This window comes from Gobio gobio, assembly GCF_949357685.1.
Source record: "Gobio gobio genome assembly, chromosome: 22".
Taxonomy (NCBI): domain Eukaryota; kingdom Metazoa; phylum Chordata; class Actinopteri; order Cypriniformes; family Gobionidae; genus Gobio; species Gobio gobio.
This window is the reverse complement of record NC_137118.1, coordinates 155,150-172,926: the sequence shown is the minus strand read 5'-3', so window position 1 is coordinate 172,926 and position 17,777 is coordinate 155,150. Positions and strand designations below refer to the sequence as shown.

General features: G+C 45.5%; 1 protein-coding gene across 5 annotated transcripts in view; it reads left to right on the top strand.

Moving 5' to 3' along the window:
* pora (P450 (cytochrome) oxidoreductase a) overlaps positions 1–17,777 on the top strand; it is a 53,967-nt gene that overhangs the window by 35,090 nt on the left and 1,100 nt on the right. For all 5 annotated transcript variants that reach the window (XR_013815577.1, XM_079804681.1, XM_079804683.1 and 2 more), the window contains 8 exons: positions 55–144; positions 1,837–1,935; positions 2,137–2,253; positions 2,428–2,546; positions 2,660–2,841; positions 9,338–9,487; positions 9,568–9,835; positions 16,687–16,832. Coding sequence is in view for 4 of the 5 variants with exons in the window: in XM_079804681.1 (XP_079660807.1) it covers positions 55–144; positions 1,837–1,935; positions 2,137–2,253; positions 2,428–2,546; positions 2,660–2,841; positions 9,338–9,487; positions 9,568–9,835; positions 16,687–16,832 (1,171 nt within the window). In the remaining variant the exon portion in view is untranslated. The remainder of the gene's footprint in view (positions 1–54; positions 145–1,836; positions 1,936–2,136; positions 2,254–2,427; positions 2,547–2,659; positions 2,842–9,337; positions 9,488–9,567; positions 9,836–16,686; positions 16,833–17,777) is intronic.

Genomic DNA, 17,777 nt, shown 5'->3' with positions numbered 1-17,777 from the left:
ACTCCGCTCATGTTCATTGCCCGTCCTGATGATTTAATCCTAACTCATGTGAAGCTTGGAGGAGGACTTCATCTCATGGAAGGAGCAGTTCTGGCCGGCGGTGTGCGAGTTCTTTGGTGTGGAGCCCACAGGAGAAGACAGCAGGTATCATGTGCTGTTCCTTTTTAAACTCAGTGCTTGTCTTGGAATTGAATCACTACTGTAGAATGTTAAACACAGTGCAGTCTTGTATTGGTAGTAGGGTTGCCATCCTCCAATCACATGATATACGATAAGTAGCCTTAATGCGTCAATTCCTCTATTTCTTTCATTTCTTTCCAAAGATAAATTGCTACTGACCCGAGCGTTAGTGTTATAAAGCGTTCACTTTCAGACGAATGCTGTTCTTTTGAACAATGGTTTGAGTGTAACAGGACTTTTTTTTGGTATGACATTAAACATCTTTTGAGAATTAAACCGTACATAAATAGCTTAAAGGGTTAGTTCACCCAAAAATGAAAATTCTGTCATTAATGACGGAGCCTCATGTGGTTGGTCACCCGTCAGACCTCCGTTCATCTTCAGACACAAATGAAGATATTTTAGTGTAAATCTGATGCTCTGAAAGGCCTCCATTGGCTCAACTTTACACTCTCAAGACCCTTAAAAGACACTAAAGACGTCGTTACAAAGTCCATCTCACTACAGCGGCTCTACAATAACTTTATGAATCGGCAAGATGTGGAGATGGTGGTCTAATGGGTTAAACCACTCAACTGATATGCAGAAAGTTGCTAGTTCGATCCCAGCAGTCGCCACCATTGTGTCCTTGAGCAAGGCACTTTACTCCACATTGCTCCAGGGGGATTGTCCCTGTCATATGGGTACTGTAAGTCGCTTTGGATAAAAGCGTCTGCCAAATGCATAAATGTAAATGTAAATGTGAATGGCAAGAATAGTTTTTGTGCGCAAAAAAACCCTAAATAACGACTTACATAGTGATGACGATTTCAAAACAAGGCATCATGAAGCTTCGAAGCGTTATGAATCAGTGAGTGGATTCAGCAGTTTGAATCGTCAAATTTCAGCAGTTTGGCGGTTTGACACGCGATCCGAATCATGAATCGACTCACTGATTCATAACGCTTCGAAGCTTCATGATGCCGTGTTTTGAAATCGTCATCACTATATAAGTCGTTATTCAGGGTTTTTTTGCGCACAAAAACTATTCTCGTCAATTCATAAAGTTATTGTAGAGCCGCTGTAGTGAGATGGACTTTGTAACGACGTCTTTAGTGTCTTTTAAGGGTCTTGAGAGTGTAAAGTGCCATTGTGCCAATGGAGCCATCAGATTTCAACTAAAATATCTTCATTTGTGTCTGAAGATGAACGGAGGTCTGACGGGTGTCCAACCACATGAGGGTCAGTAATTAATGACTGAATTTTCATTTTTGGGTGAACTAACCTTTTAAGCAAAACAAATGTTTGTCTGAGAACCTTTTACACACACCCTTAACTGCAGACACTGGTGACACACACTCACTGTGTGGTACAGTACTAATATTGAGTGTAATTTCTACTGTAATTGGTGGGCAACGTATGGTGGAGTTAGAAAGAGCCGGTACAGCTGTATCAGATGATCTAGTTCAAACATGTTTATTTGATGGGTTTTGTGGACATTCAGTGTCTCATCTCCATATTAGAGAGACCAAATCCATTTATCATGTGCTTCCATTACAAAATCCTCCCCTGTCCTGCTTTGAATAGGTTTTTGCATCTTATTAAACATCATAGGTGTTCTGAATGCTTTAAAAGCAGACTGGGATGAGATCGCCTATCCTTTTTATGTTCTTTCAGCATTCGCCAGTTTGAACTGGTGGTTCATAATGACATCAATATGAATCAAGTGTACTCCGGAGAGATGGGGCGGCTCAACAGCTTTCAGACGCAGAAACCGTGAGTTGGGTTGGCAGTCAGGCTTTGTAAGAGTCCAGCTGTCTGATCATGCTCCTGTTGTGGAGGAGTCTGTAAAATGACCTCCTGTTTGTGTCATTTTCTTCACGGTTTGTGAATAACTCATGTCTGGGATCTGTAATTGATACACTGAAATTTGAAAAGCTTTTTGTCTGATTGCATTATTCATGTGGATCTGTGTAGACCGTTTGATTCAAAGAATCCCTTCCTTGCACCTGTGACTGTTAATCGCAAGCTGAACAAAGCAGGAGCCCGTCACCTGATGCACGTCCAGCTGGATCTCACGGACTCTAAGATCAGGTAATCGTCATGAAAACATCTCCAGGTCACCCCAACTCCAGAGCTTTTAAAATTACTGATGGAAATCCCTGCTACAAATAGCAATAGTGTCATATTATTTGTATAACATTTAAAATAAGCTATATAGAATATATACAGAATGTTATGTGTGATGAATGAATGCTTCCCTGGCAGATATGATGCTGGAGACCATGTGGCTGTTTACCCCACGAACGATCCCTCGGTGGTCAGCAGACTAGGAGAAAGACTCGGAGTAGATCTCGATACTGTAATCTCTCTCAAAAATATGGACGGTATATACTAATATCTGACATTCATATCGCAGAATTAATCAGCATATGAGATGGATATTATTACATAGTCTATATAGCATGCAATTGTTGCTAATAATGTTTCAATTCTGCAGAAGAGTCCAATAAAAAGCACCCGTTCCCCTGTCCGACCTCATACCGCACGGCGCTGACCCATTACCTGGACATCAATAACATGCCCCGCACAAACGTGCTGTATGAGCTGGCGCAGTACGCCTCAGACCCCCAGGATCAAGAGAACATGCGCAAGATGGCGTCTGCCTCCTCGGAAGGAAAGGTTAGGATCCTGTCATCATCACGCTTGAAATAGTTAACCCCGGGTCATTCCTGGTTCATTCCTAACCCCAGGTCATTCCTAACCTCTGGTCATTCCTAACCCCGGGTCATTCCTAACCTCTGGTCATTCCTAACCTCTGGTCATTCCTAACCTCTGGTCATTTCTAACCTCTGGTTCATTCCTAACCCCTGGTTCATTCCTGGTTCATTCCTAACCTCTGGTCATTCCTAACCTCTGGTCATTCCTAACCTCTGGTTCATTCCTAACCCCTGGTTCATTCCTGGTTCATTCCTAACCTCTGGTCATTCCTAACCTCTGGTTCATTCCTAACCTCTGGTCATTCCTAACCTCTGGTCATTCCTAACCTCTGGTCATTCCTAACCTCTGGTTCATTCTTAACCCCAGGTCATTCCTAACCTCTGGTCATTCCTAACCTCTGGTTCATTCCTAACCCCTGGTTCATTCCTGGTTCATTCCTAACCTCTGGTCATTCCTAACCTCTGGTTCATTCCTAACCTCTGGTTCATTCCTAACTCCTGGTTCATTCCTAACCCCAGGTCATTCCTAACCTCTGGTTCATTCCTGGTTCATTCCTAACCTCTGGTCATTCCTAACCTCTGGTCATTCCTAACCTCTGGTTCATTCCTAACCCCAGGTCATTCCTAACCTCTGGTCATTCCTAACCTCTGGTTCATTCCTAACCCCGGGTCATTCGTGGTTCATTCCTAACCCCAGGTCATTCCTAACCCCAGGTCATTCCTAACCCCGGGTCATTCCTGGTTCATTCCTAACCTCTGGTTCATTCCTAACCCCGAGTCATTCGTGGTTCATTCCTAACCCCAGGTCATTCCTAACCTCTGGTTCATTCCTAACCCCGGGTCATTCGTGGTTCATTCCTAACCCCAGGTCATTCCTAACCCCAGGTCATTCCTAACCTCTGGTTCATTCCTAACCCCAGGTCATTCCTAACCTCTGGTTCATTCCTAACCCCGGGTCATTCGTGGTTCATTCCTAACCCCAGGTCATTCCTGGTTCATTCCCAACCCCGGGTCATTCCTGGTTCATTCCTAACCCCAGGTCATTCCTAACCTCTGGTTCATTCCTAACCCCGGGTCATTCCTAACCTCTGGTCATTCCAAACCCCGGGTCATTCCTGGTTCATTCCTAACCCCGGGTCATTCCTGGTTCATTCCTAACCCCAGGTCATTCCTAACCTCTGGTTCATTCCTAACCCCGGGTCATTCCTGGTTCATTCCTAACCCCAGGTCATTCCTAACCTCTGGTTCATTCCTAACCCCAGGTCATTCCTAACCTCTGGTTCATTCCTAACCCCAGGTCATTCCTAACCCCAGGTCATTCCTAACCCCAGGTCATTCCTAACCTCTGGTTCATTCCTAACCCCGGGTCATTCCTAACCTCTGGTCATTCCTAACCCCTGGTCATTCCTAACCTCTGGTCATTCCTAACCCCGGGTCATTCCTAACCTCTGGTCATTCCTAACCCCGGGTCATTCCAAACCCTGGGTCATTCCAAACCCCGGGTCATTCCTAACCTCTGGTCATTCCAAACCCTGGGTCATTCCTAACCCCGGGTCATTCCTGGTTCATTCCTAACCCCAGGTCATTCCTAACCTCTGGTTCATTCCTAACCCCGGGTCATTCCTAACCTCTGATCATTCCTAACCTCGGGTCATTCCTAACCTCTGGTCATTCCTAACCTCTGGTTCATTCCTAACCCCGGGTCATTCCTAACCTCTGGTTCATTCCTAACCTCGGGTCATTCCTAACCTCTGGTCATTCCTAACCTCTGGTCATTCCTAACCTCTGGTTCATTCCTAACCCCGGGTCATTCCTAACCTCTGGTTCATTCCTAACCCCGGGTCATTCCTAACCTCTGGTTCATTCCTAACCCCGGGTCATTCCTAACCTCTGGTCATTCCTAACCCCTGGTCATTCCTAACCTCTGGTCATTCCTAACCCCGGGTCATTCCTAACCTCTGGTCATTCCTAACCTCTGGTCATTCCTAACCCCTGGTCATTCCTAACCCCGGGTCATTCCTAACCCCGGGTCATTCCTAACCCCGGGTCATTCCAAACCCTGGGTCATTCCTAACCTCTGGTCATTCCTAACCCTGGGTCATTCCTAACTCCGGGTCATTCCTAACCTCTGGTCATTCCTATCCTCTGGTCATTCCAAACCCCAGGTCATTCATAACCCTGGGTCATTCCTAACCTCTGGTCATTCCTAACCCCGGGTCATTCCAAACCCCGGGTCATTCCTAACCTCTGGTCATTCCAAACCCTGGGTCATTCCTAACCCCGGGTCATTCCAAACCCTGGGTCATTCCTAACCTCTGGTCATTCCTAACCCTGGGTCATTCCTAACTCCGGGTCATTCCTAACCTCTGGTCATTCCTAACCTCTGGTCATTCCTAACCTCTGGTCATTCCTAACCTCTGGTCATTCCAAACCCCGGGTCATTCATAACCCCGGGTCATTCCTGGGTTATCTTGTTTCACATTTCACACTCTTCATAATTTACCCAGGGTTAACTATTAATATTCATAAACTGCTGTAAATGTTATTGTATATGTACATTGTACATTGTAACCTGTACATCCCCTAACTCTGGGTTATCGCTCTTATTTACATATTTGTGGTGTCAGTATCATTTATTTAATGAATGCAGCACATGACCTGTTTATATGAAAGGGTTAGCATTGTGCATCCTCATAGCTTTTACTGTACCCCAAACGCTGGAACGACTGCTTTAACAACGGGCTGTGTTTCGGTCCAAAGCATGTGAGTTTGAGCATGTCTGTAGCATCTAGTGTTAACATTCTAACACCACATAATTTCACACTGTAAAGGTACCCAGGGTTAGGGTTAGAACGCTGATAACCCAGGGTTAGGGTTATTGGAAGGAAATAGCAACGTCTCCCCCCAGGCAACCATATCTCAGGTCACCCAGTTTGGTTTAGGGAGAAACGCAGAAAATGCACAGGTCGGCGCATGTTTTTTGAAAGGATCAGCAGGCTTCCCTATCTTTCCCAATATCAATTTTTCTCATTTCCCTGGGGTCCCAGTCCCAAACCAGTACCTCACTGTTCTTTGGCCAACTCCATACTCATCTTGTCAACCAAAAATTTAGCACCAGGCCCCTTAATATCCGTACATTTATCCTTATACGTAATCAAACACAGTCAGGAATACAAAAGTCTTCAACTGGACTTGGTCCCAACCAGCGAATCAAACCATACCCCAAGGAGTTATGGCCCAATAATCCTGGCCAGGCATCGTATTCCCATGAGCTTATTCTCTTTCCTTCCCCCAGACATCATCAAAACCCTCCAGTTTTCAAAAAGAACACATCCTCAGTGGTGTACCTCCGAACCATTGGGTGTTTCGGCTCTTTAAACACCATATACCCTAACCTCCCTTCATCTCCCTCTACCCCTTATCTTCCCACCCCACCTTTCACCACCATGGTAAAACATTTTTTACCAAAAAATTATAAATATACCCAACTTCCTATCCCAAGCTGGTCTCGAACCCCGGTCCCCGTGTTCCCCCACCCCTCCTACTAACCACTCGCCCACGGCGTCCTCCCCTGCCCTCAAAAGGTAAATTTAGATGAACTGTGTCCATAACTGTGTTGCGAGTACAGGGATAGCCCTAATTGATCCTAGAATTACGTCCCCATCCTGTGATGGGTAGGTTTAGGTATGTTGAAGTAAAGTCTAATTAGAACTAATTCCCAGTCCCCAGTGAGGGGTAGGTTTAGGCGGGTTGCGAGTACAGAGATAGCCCTAATTGATCCTAGAATTACGTCCCCATCCTGTGATGGTAGGTTTAGGTATGTTGAAGTAAAGTCTAATTAGAACTAATTCCCAGTCCCCAGTGAGGGGTAGGTTTAGGCGGGTTGCGAGTACAGAGATAGCCCTAATTGATCCTAGAATTACGTCCCCATCCTGTGATGGTAGGTTTAGGTCAGTTAAAGTAATGTCTAATTAGAACTAATTCCCAATCCCCAGTGAGGGGTAGGTTTAGGCGGGTTGCGAGTACAGAGATAGCCCTAATTTATCCTAAAATTACGCCCCCATCCTGTGATGGGTAGGTTTAGGTATGTTAAAGTAAGGCCTAATTAGAACTAATTCCCCATCCCCAGTGAGGGGTAGGTTTAGGCGGGTTGTGAGTACAGGAATAGCCTAATTGATCTTAACCCTAATTCTAGCCTCTTTCCCTGATCCTATCTTACCTTGACCGTGCCCGGTCAGCCCCAACTACTCTTGTCTCCCGGTAATACCAAAAAAGATTTTCCTCCAGCACACCCCCTCCATCAACAAATTACCACCAACCAATCTAAACCAAGCCCGAGAGCAAAGAGATAAGAAGGGTGTGACGGGATTTCGCCAGAACCCCTTCCGGGCTGTGGTTGGCCTCCTCTCTAGCTCCCCCACTTGATCCCACTCCGGCTATCCAAATCAGGATCCAGTAGGGCAGCGCTCCATCCTCCCCCAACCCCAGCTACCTCCCGAACTCAAGCCCTATGAGACTCCCCCATGAGACTCCCCCACCGGACCATGCCCGGTTGACTCAGAATCCTCATCTTGTCTTCCGGTAGTCCAGCTAGGTCCTTACTAGGGGTGGCACGGTTCACAAAACCCACGGTTCGGTTCGTATCACGGTTTTAGGGTCACGGTTTTCGGTTCTGTACGGTTCTTTTTGTTGTTGTTTTTTATCGTTAACACTCCAGAAATTTACTTCAGCATATGATATATATGGCTTAATCATCCACAATTAGGATACAGTATTAAAAATTGTTATATCAAGTTGTTTCCTAACTGGCTGTCAACCGAGTCCGACACATTGCCGTACATTTTTCATGTTAATCATATCAATTTTGATCAGAACAATGCACTGTGGCTTTAATTCAGCTGACCTGATTAACAAATGTCACCATGAAGTGTCCCGTGTGTTTCACAATCACCATATGACATCCAGCGCTGGGAAAAAATAACATAAAATACACGAAAACACAACACTGCCAGAAGTTTTTGCCCAAACTTCAAAGGCATGTTTAAATTATTAGAACTAGAAGCATATCTTAACTTTTAAATGTTACATTTATCATGTGAACTACTTATATACAGCATGTTATATGAATGTGTGTATGAGACAGAGGGGAACACGGTCGCATTTGCAGCAGATATGTTGCCCTTCATAAATCAAAGCACGAGACAGACAGGGCTCGGAGGAGAACACTGGAAAATGTGACAGACTATATTTGCCTGTCCCACAGATTCACACTCTCACAGACAGACACACACACACACACACACACACACACACACACACACACACACACACACACACACACACACACACACACACACACACACACACACACACACACACACACACACACACACACACACACACACACACACACACACACACACACACACACACACACACACACACAATCTCCCACAGACTCACACACACACACTCAATCTCCCACAGACTCACACACACACACACACACACTCTCTCTCACACCAGCCGCGGTTCAGTGCGAGAGCGGGTGCCGCGCCGCGCGTGGCCGCTGCGCATACACACACTGGCAGTGTTTGTTTCACGAGTCGCGCAGCACCCGCTCTCGCACTGCATCTTCCCTGCTATACGATGCTAGCGCATCCTCCAACTCCGGCAGCCTTCCTTATCTCTCCCACTTTCATTTCTACATGTGAAGTGACCTGCAGCACTCCACTTTTACTTTACTGTATGTCCACACAAACCTCTTATTTCGCGCGAAAAGGACACCAGCTGTCTGAGGTAACATGCGGGCACGAGGATACATTGCGCAGGCGCGAACCGTGCGACACACACACACCGAACCGACACAAGCGAACCGAACGGTTCGGTTTTTTTCCATGTACCGTGCCACCCCTAGTCCTTACCCCCTCACCACCCTTCTATCCCTAATCCCCCCCACACAGTCACCCACCCGAATACCTCTTTTGTAAAGGAAGGGTTAGGGTTAGAACGCTGATAACCCAGGGTTAGGATTAGAACGATGATAACCCAGGGTTAGGGTTAGAACGATGATTACCCAGGGTTAGGGTTAGAATGATGATAACCCAGGGTTAGGGTTAGAACGATGATAACCCAGGGTTAGAACGATGATTACCCAGGGTTAGGGTTAGAATGATGATAACCCAGGGTTAGGGTTAGAACGATGATAACCCAGGGTTAGGGTTAGAACGATGATAACCCAGGGTTAGGGTTAGAACGATGATAACCCAGGGTTAGGTTTAGAACGATGATAACCCAGGGTTAGCACGATGATAGCACAGGGTTAGGGTGAGAACGATGATAACCCAGGGTTAGGGTTAGAACGATGATAACCCAGGGTTAGAACCATGATAACCCAGGGTTTAGTGCAGTGTGAAAAGCCCTCATGAGTATTTTCCTCCATCTGATTGGTCCTTTAGGCTCTGTACCAGAGCTGGGTTGTGGATTCGGAGAGGAACATACTCGCTATTCTAGAGGATCTGCCTTCGCTGAACCCTCCTATAGATCACCTGTGTGAGCTGCTGCCCCGCCTCCAGGCTCGGTACTACTCCATCGCCTCCTCCGGCAAGGTCAGATCCACTGCTTGAGATGTTATACCTTGATTCAGGAACTTTGAGGTGGACTCTAACTTTGTCCGTTCTCATTTCAGGCCCATCCAAACTCAATCCACATCTGTGCTTTGGTGATCGAGTACACCACCAAGACAGGAAGAGTCTTCAAAGGTGTGGCCACCAACTGGCTCAAGAACAAAGATGTGACCGATAATGGCCACAAGTCCACCGTTCCCATGTATGTCAGGAGATCCCAGTTCCGCCTGCCGTTCAAAGCCAGTAATCCTGTCATCATGATCGGGCCGGGAACAGGCATCGCCCCCTTCATGGGCTTCCTCCAGGAGAGAGAATGGCAGAAGGATCAAGGTGAGTTCTCCCGTTAATCTAATCACGCAGAAACATCTCTGTCCTTACACTGCTCATGCTTTTACCGCCTCGCACACAAGGCATGATTTGATTAGTCATGAGGAGGATTTGTCCATCTGCCTCTGATGTTAGCCTGGATAAATGTGGGCTATTATTAGGGTCATATCCGAGTGTCAGTGGAAGCTGAACTATAGTGTGCTTACATGACATGAAGCGCACGATCATTCGAGACTGTGAAGGGTCTACTTTTATTTCTGGAAACTCATTATAACAACAAAACGAACAGGATGTGCTTTCTGCCGCCTCGTCTCCCTGTAGCGCATCTCATCTCAAAAATGATTTGTCATGACGGTCGACAATAAGAATTGCCCGATGGTCCAATGCCAGCGTGAAAGACACTCAGGCCAGAGCTGCATCTTCACGGAAACTGATCATTTGCGCATTCTTAAGCCTTGCCAATTTAAATATTCAAGCGCTCATAGACGAGAAAGTGTGTCTCAGTTTGATACTCGCGAAGCGCAGCAACAAACACACACACGCGTCTCACAGCGCGCGAATATTCACACAAAATTATATCAAAATGCCTGTCCTGTTGAGTATCATCATAAACACAGTCTGTTAGGTCTTTTAAATGAATGTAAACATGACATTTGCCAGTCACCGCCAGCATTTATGCTCATTTTCACAAGTTTCATGACCCACAGAATATCTAAACATGCAATATATCAAAAGAAACAACAGACCCACTGTTTTATTCCAGCTTCATACATTATTTTTTCAATCAACACTCACTGCATGTTTCATGAAAAAGCAACATTTTGAGCATAAAGCTGAGAAAATCACGTTTTTGTAAAAGACTAACCTTACGTCTGAATGATGAACAAACACAGATGTTGTAGATGGAGTCCATCAACACCCAGAGCTTCAGTCCTAGAGCTCGTCCTGGGGCCACATTTCACTCAGTAACATCAGGCAGTTGTGATTTATGCTGTTTAATGTTGATGATTGCATTATTTTACACATGCATCTGCTTATGATAGCGCACGCTGCTGCTGCTTCTTCGGCTGTTTTGATCAGGAGATTCTGTTCTCATCCAGGAGATGCGCTACAGCGCCCCCTACTGTATAACAGTGAACACACGGAAAGCCGGAAAATATCCTCATTAGCTATATAAATATCGAGATAACAAAAGACAAAAAAATCACTCACTGCTCTTGACTGAATAACTTTTAATAAGGGTTAATCTATATTTATATGCAGTGACATATCATTTTATGCAGACTATGCAGTGATATTTTACATTTGATTACTATTTTTGTACCTGACAATCTAGTTTAGACCTACATGAAAATAACTGTTTATTTCATTTGTAGATGTTTGTTCTGCTGTATTTATTTGTGCTTTTGCTCGTAATTTGATTATTTGTTCTTATTTTATTACTGACTGTCTTTAACAATATAAAAACATTATATGAGTTAGGATATTCGTTGTTAGAGTCATAACCTTATTTATTAAGGCTACATGACTCAAAAACAATACTAGGCCTATTTTATTTTATTCATCAGTTTTTTGTGGTGGGGCAATGACAATTATGGCAGGACAAGTAAAAATGTGAACCCCTGAAACATATCCTTAGCATTGAGCCCTGAAATATTTTCCACAAAAAAAAACGGCTTTGCGAGCTCCGTGTAGTGACTTTAGCGGTAAACATGTCGTAGAGGAATGGAGAAGGAGACGAACCTAAACAGGCAAAAATGTAGTTTTTTTCTTAAAAGCTACAAATCCGGAGAAACAACTCAAGCAAAGCCAACCTCTGTTGTGTTCTGTTGTAAATAGTTGTGTGATGTATAAATAAATGTTGTTTGTATTTATTAACCAAATTTATTTATTTATTGTCTGTGGCAACTATGGTCTATGGTATCCGTAACACTCCCGCTCCTCCCCCAATGAAAAAAGTCCTAGAGCTTTAGTATCTGTGCCGTCTCTTTAGTCTCTGTGCTCGTCTCTTTAGTCTCTGTGCCCGTCTCTTTAGTCTCTGTGCTGTCTCTTTAGTCTCTGTGCTGTCTCTTTAGTATCTGTGCCCGTCTCTTTAGTATCTGTGCCCGTCTCTTTAGTATCTGTGCCCGTCTCTTTAGTATCTGTGCCCGTCTCTTTAGTATCTGTGCTCGTCTCTTTAGTATCTGTGCTCGTCTCTTTAGTATCTGTGCCCGTCTCTTTAGTCTCTGTGCCCGTCTCTTTAGTATCTGTGCCCGTCTCTTTAGTATCTGTGCTCGTCTCTTTAGTCTCTGTGCCCGTCTCTTTAGTCTCTGTGCCCGTCTCTTTAGTCTCTGTGCCCGTCTCTTTAGTCTCTGTGCTCGTCTCTTTAGTATCTGTGCTTGTCTCTTTAGTCTCTGTGCCCGTCTCTTTAGTCTCTGTGCCCGTCTCTTTAGTCTCTGTGCTCGTCTCTTTAGTATCTGTGCCCGTCTCTTTAGTATTTGTGCTCGTCTCTTTAGTCTCTGTGCTCGTCTCTTTAGTCTCTGTGCTCGTCTCTTTAGTATCTGTGCCCGTCTCTTTAGTATCTGTGCCCGTCTCTTTAGTCTCTGTGCCCGTCTCTTTAGTCTTTGTGCCCGTCTCTTTAGTCTCTGTGCTCGTCTCTTTAGTCTCTGTGCCCGTCTCTTTAGTCTCTGTGCCCGTCTCTTTAGTCTCTGTGCCCGTCTCTTTAGTATCTGTGCCTGTCTCTTTAGTCTCTGTGCCCGTCTCTTTAGTCTCTGTGCTCGTCTCTTTAGTCTCTGTGCCCGTCTCTTTAGTATCTGTGCCCGTCTCTTTAGTCTCTCTGCTCGTCTCTTTAGTCTCTGTGCCCGTCTCTTTAGTCTCTGTGCCCGTCTCTTTAGTCTCTGTGCCCGTCTCTTTAGTATCTGTGCCCGTCTCTTTAGTCTCTGTGCTCGTCTCTTTAGTCTCTGTCCCCGTCTCTTTAGTCTCTGTGCCCGTCTCTTTAGTATATGTGCTCGTCTCTTTAGTCTCTGTGCTCGTCTCTTTAGTCTCCGTGCCCGTCTCTTTAGTATCTGTGCTCGTCTCTTTAGTCTCTGTGCTCGTCTCTTTAGTCTCTGTGCCCGTCTCTTTAGTCTCTGTGCTCGTCTCTTTAGTCTCTGTGCCCGTCTCTTTAGTATCTGTGCCCGTCTCTTTAGTCTCTCTGCTCGTCTCTTTAGTCTCTGTGCCCGTCTCTTTAGTCTCTGTGCCCGTCTCTTTAGTCTCTGTGCCCGTCTCTTTAGTCTCTGTGCTCGTCTCTTTAGTCTCTGTCCCCGTCTCTTTAGTCTCTGTGCCCGTCTCTTTAGTATATGTGCTCGTCTCTTTAGTCTCTGTGCTCGTCTCTTTAGTCTCCGTGCCCGTCTCTTTAGTATCTGTGCTCGTCTCTTTAGTCTCTGTGCCGTCTCTTTAGTATCTGTGCTTGTCTCTTTAGTATCTGTGCCATCTCTTTAGTCTCTGTGCCCGTCTCTTTAGTCTCTGTGCCCGTCTCTTTAGTCTCTGTGCTCGTCTCTTTAGTATCTGTGCTCGTCTCTTTAGTCTCTGTGCTCGTCTCTTTAGTATCTGTGCCCGTCTCTTTAGTATCTGTGCCCGTCTCTTTAGTCTCTGTGCTCGTCTCTTAAGTATCTGTGCCCGTCTCTTTAGTCTCTGTGCTCGTCTCTTTAGTATCTGTGCTCGTCTCTTTAGTATCTGTGCTCGTCTCTTTAGTCTCTGTGCCCGTCTCTTTAGTCTCTGTGCTCGTCTCTTTAGTATCTGTGCTCGTCTCTTTAGTCTCTGTGCTCGTCTCTTTAGTATCTGTGCCCGTCTCTTTAGTCTCTATGCCCGTCTCTTTAGTCTCTGTGCTCGTCTCTTTAGTATCTGTGCTCGTCTCTTTAGTATCTGTGCTCGTCTCTTTAGTCTCTGTGCTCCTCTCTTTAGTCTCTGTGCTCGTCTCTTTAGTATCTGTGCTCATCTCTTTAGTCTCTGTGCTCGTCTCTTTAGTCTCTGTGCCCGTCTCTTTAGTATTTGTGCCCGTCTCTTTAGTATCTGTGCCCGTCTCTTTAGTATCTGTGCCCGTCTCTTTAGTCTCTGTGCCCGTCTCTTTAGTCTCTGTGCCCGTCTCTTTAGTCTCTGTGCTCGTCTCTTTAGTATCTGTGCCCGTCTCTTTAGTATCTGTGCCCGTCTCTTTAGTATCTGTGCTCGTCTCTTTAGTATCTGTGCTCGTCTCTTTAGTATCTGTGCCCGTCTCTTTAGTCTCTCTGCTCGTCTCTTTAGTCTCTGTGCCCGTCTCTTTAGTCTCTGTGCCCGTCTCTTTAGTCTCTGTGCCCGTCTCTTTAGTATCTGTGCTTGTCTCTTTAGTATCTGTGCCATCTCTTTAGTCTCTGTGCCCGTCTCTTTAGTCTCTGTGCCCGTCTCTTTAGTCTCTGTGCTCGTCTCTTTAGTATCTGTGCTCGTCTCTTTAGTCTCTGTGCTCGTCTCTTTAGTATCTGTGCCCGTCTCTTTAGTATCTGTGCCCGTCTCTTTAGTCTCTGTGCTCGTCTCTTAAGTATCTGTGCCCGTCTCTTTAGTCTCTGTGCTCGTCTCTTTAGTATCTGTGCTCGTCTCTTTAGTATCTGTGCTCGTCTCTTTAGTCTCTGTGCCCGTCTCTTTAGTCTCTGTGCTCGTCTCTTTAGTATCTGTGCTCGTCTCTTTAGTCTCTGTGCTCGTCTCTTTAGTATCTGTGCCCGTCTCTTTAGTCTCTATGCCCGTCTCTTTAGTCTCTGTGCTCGTCTCTTTAGTATCTGTGCTCGTCTCTTTAGTATCTGTGCTCGTCTCTTTAGTCTCTGTGCTCCTCTCTTTAGTCTCTGTGCTCGTCTCTTTAGTATCTGTGCTCATCTCTTTAGTCTCTGTGCTCGTCTCTTTAGTATCTGTGCCCGTCTCTTTAGTATCTGTGCCCGTCTCTTTAGTATCTGTGCTCGTCTCTTTAGTATCTGTGCTCGTCTCTTTAGTATCTGTGCCCGTCTCTTTAGTCTCTGTGCCCGTCTCTTTAGTATCTGTGCTCGTCTCTTTAGTATCTGTGCTCGTCTCTTTAGTATCTGTGCCCGTCTCTTTAGTATCTGTGCCCGTCTCTTTAGTCTCTGTGCTCGTCTCTTTAGTATCTGTGCCCGTCTCTTTAGTATCTGTGCTCGTCTCTTTAGTCTCTGTGCTCGTCTCTTTAGTCTCTGTGCTCGTCTCTTTAGTCTCTGTGCCCGTCTCTTTAGTCTCTAGCCCGTCTCTTTAGTATCTGTGCCGTCTCTTTAGTCTCTGTGCCCGTCTCTTTAGTCTCTGTGCTCGTCTCTTTAGTCTCTGTGCTCGTCTCTTTAGTCTCTGTGCTCGTCTCTTTAGTCTCTGTGCTCGTCTCTTTAGTCTCTGTGCCCGTCTCTTTAGTCTCTGTGCCCGTCTCTTTAGTCTCTGTGCTCGTCTCTTTAGTCTCTGTGCTCGTCTCTTTAGTCTCTGTGCTCGTCTCTTTAGTCTCTGTGCTCGTCTCTTTAGTCTCTGTGCCCGTCTCTTTAGTCTCTGTGCCCGTCTCTTTAGTCTCTAGCCCGTCTCTTTAGTATCTGTGCCGTCTCTTTAGTCTCTGTGCCCGTCTCTTTAGTCTCTGTGCTCGTCTCTTTAGTCTCTGTGCTCGTCTCTTTAGTCTCTGTGCTCGTCTCTTTAGTCTCTGTGCCCGTCTCTTTAGTCTCTGTGCCCGTCTCTTTAGTATCTGTGCCCGTCTCTTTAGTATCTGTGCCCGTCTCTTTAGTCTCTGTGCCCGTCTCTTTAGTCTTTGTGCCCGTCTCTTTAGTCTCTGTGCTCGTCTCTTTAGTCTCTGTGCTCGTCTCTTTAGTCTCTGTGCTCGTCTCTTTAGTCTCTGTGCTCGTCTCTTTAGTCTCTGTGCCCGTCTCTTTAGTATCTGTGCCCGTCTCTTTAGTATCTGTGCCCGTCTCTTTAGTATCTGTGCCCGTCTCTTTAGTCTCTGTGCCCGTCTCTTTAGTCTCTGTGCCGTCTCCTTAGTATCTCTGTGCCGTCTCTTTAGTCTCTGTGCCGTCTCTTTAGTCTCTGTGCCCGTCTCTTTAGTCTCTGTGCCGTCTCCTTAGTATCTCTGTGCCGTCTCTTTAGTATCTGTGCCCGTCTCTTTTCCACCATTTTGTTAATGACCTCTTTAGTAAACCAGTGCAAAAGCAGCGCTGCTTGCATCTCCTTCACTTGTTATTGCAGTGTCGCACAAAAGTGATTCCTGTCTGTCTGTGACTGGGAGGAGCAGTCCTACATCACCAGACTAATTTGCCTAATCTTCACAGAACTTTAGACCGCAGTGGAAATGCAGACAGTAGCAGGTCTGGAGGAAAAAAGTTCCTGGTACAAATAGTTCTGGGTAATTTCGGTGGAAACGGGGCTATTTCTGATCATCACTGTTGCAGCAGTGTGTCCTAAACACAGTCAGCCTGATACTGATGTCCACTAGACAACTCTTTCCTCGGGCAGCCCTGATCAATACAGCTACTCAGTGGACATTATTTCATTAGTACATCCAGCTCTTCTACATTAAATCAGCCGAGTTAACATTAGTTGATGAGCCAATCAAATGAAGATGCTGATCATATGCAGAAGCATTGCTTGACCCGGTCACTCCGTTTCTACACTGACCGCTCCTTATACACATGAAGATTCTAATGTTTCTATTATAGAGATGATGATTGACATTTTGTTCATTAAAAAATAATAAGTAAAAATTAAACAATTTGGGTTCTGTTAGACGTTTGAGATCCGTTTTGTTTGTATAATTACATCTCTAGGTGACGAAGACCCTTTCAGAAGCCGGTTCTCCATCATAAAGCGAAGGTTTCTCTCTCAGGGTTTGCTCTTCGTTGCAGGGAAGGAGGTTGGGGAGACCATACTTTACTTTGGCTGTCGTCATAGGAACGAGGACTTCCTGTATCAGCAGGAACTGGAGGGTTTTGAGAGGAAGGGTGTGCTGACACAACTTCACGTCGCTTTTTCCAGAGACCAGGAGCACAAGGTGAGTCACATGTGGGTGTGCGGTCATCAAATCCTGCAAACAACTATGAGTTATTGCCATGTTATGGCCACCACAAATCCCTTAAATAAAACAAATATATATATATATAGGTGTGTGTGTGTGTGTGCACGCAGCGATAGTCAGGGCCAAGCCCATAGTGCAGAGAAAGGAGGAGAATGTGTTAAAGGGACACTTTCATGACCAGAGCGGATGAGATGTGGCAGAACGGTTCAGATGGGAATGAACAAAACACACATTATAATCCCAGAGGAAGAAAGATTAGCACAACGCTAACCTACATCATAATGGACTTTAAATGACACAACATAACACACAATGGTATAAAGTCGAACCCACAGTCTCTGGGTCAGGTGGCCGTCGCTCATCTCGATGTTCACACAGATGCTGAAGTCCCATAGCTCAACTTCAGATCAGTGTCAGGAGACCGAATGTCTGGAACAGAAGCAGCTTCTGCCACAGCGGATCTGGACCCCGTGTGCTATTACTGAGAGCCTTCAGTGTGAGAATGAGCACACTAAAGCATTACTTCATATTTTACATGAGGAGCACGTTAGCTTAATGCTAATATAGCTCATGGCTAACCTGATAGCTGGAGAGCCACATTACAAAGTTTGGCAACTGGTTAGCATGCTAAACTAACTAGCATAAAACAAACACATGCAAGGTCAACTTTGGAGAGAAATTTCTCGAGAACGATCGTGAAAATCAAAAATCCCTTCAGTCGTTTCTCTCTCGGAGATCATCTCAAAATGTGTAGGTGTAGTGAACAAAACCTTTTAATTTGTTTCAATATGGCGGACAGTCACATTGTTGGAAAATGACAGATGGGATATCATCAGAATCTGCACACAGCCACTGAAATATGACGGGTCAGCTGACCGTAGATCAGTGATAGAGCGGAGCCGTGATCCTGTGACTGTGTGT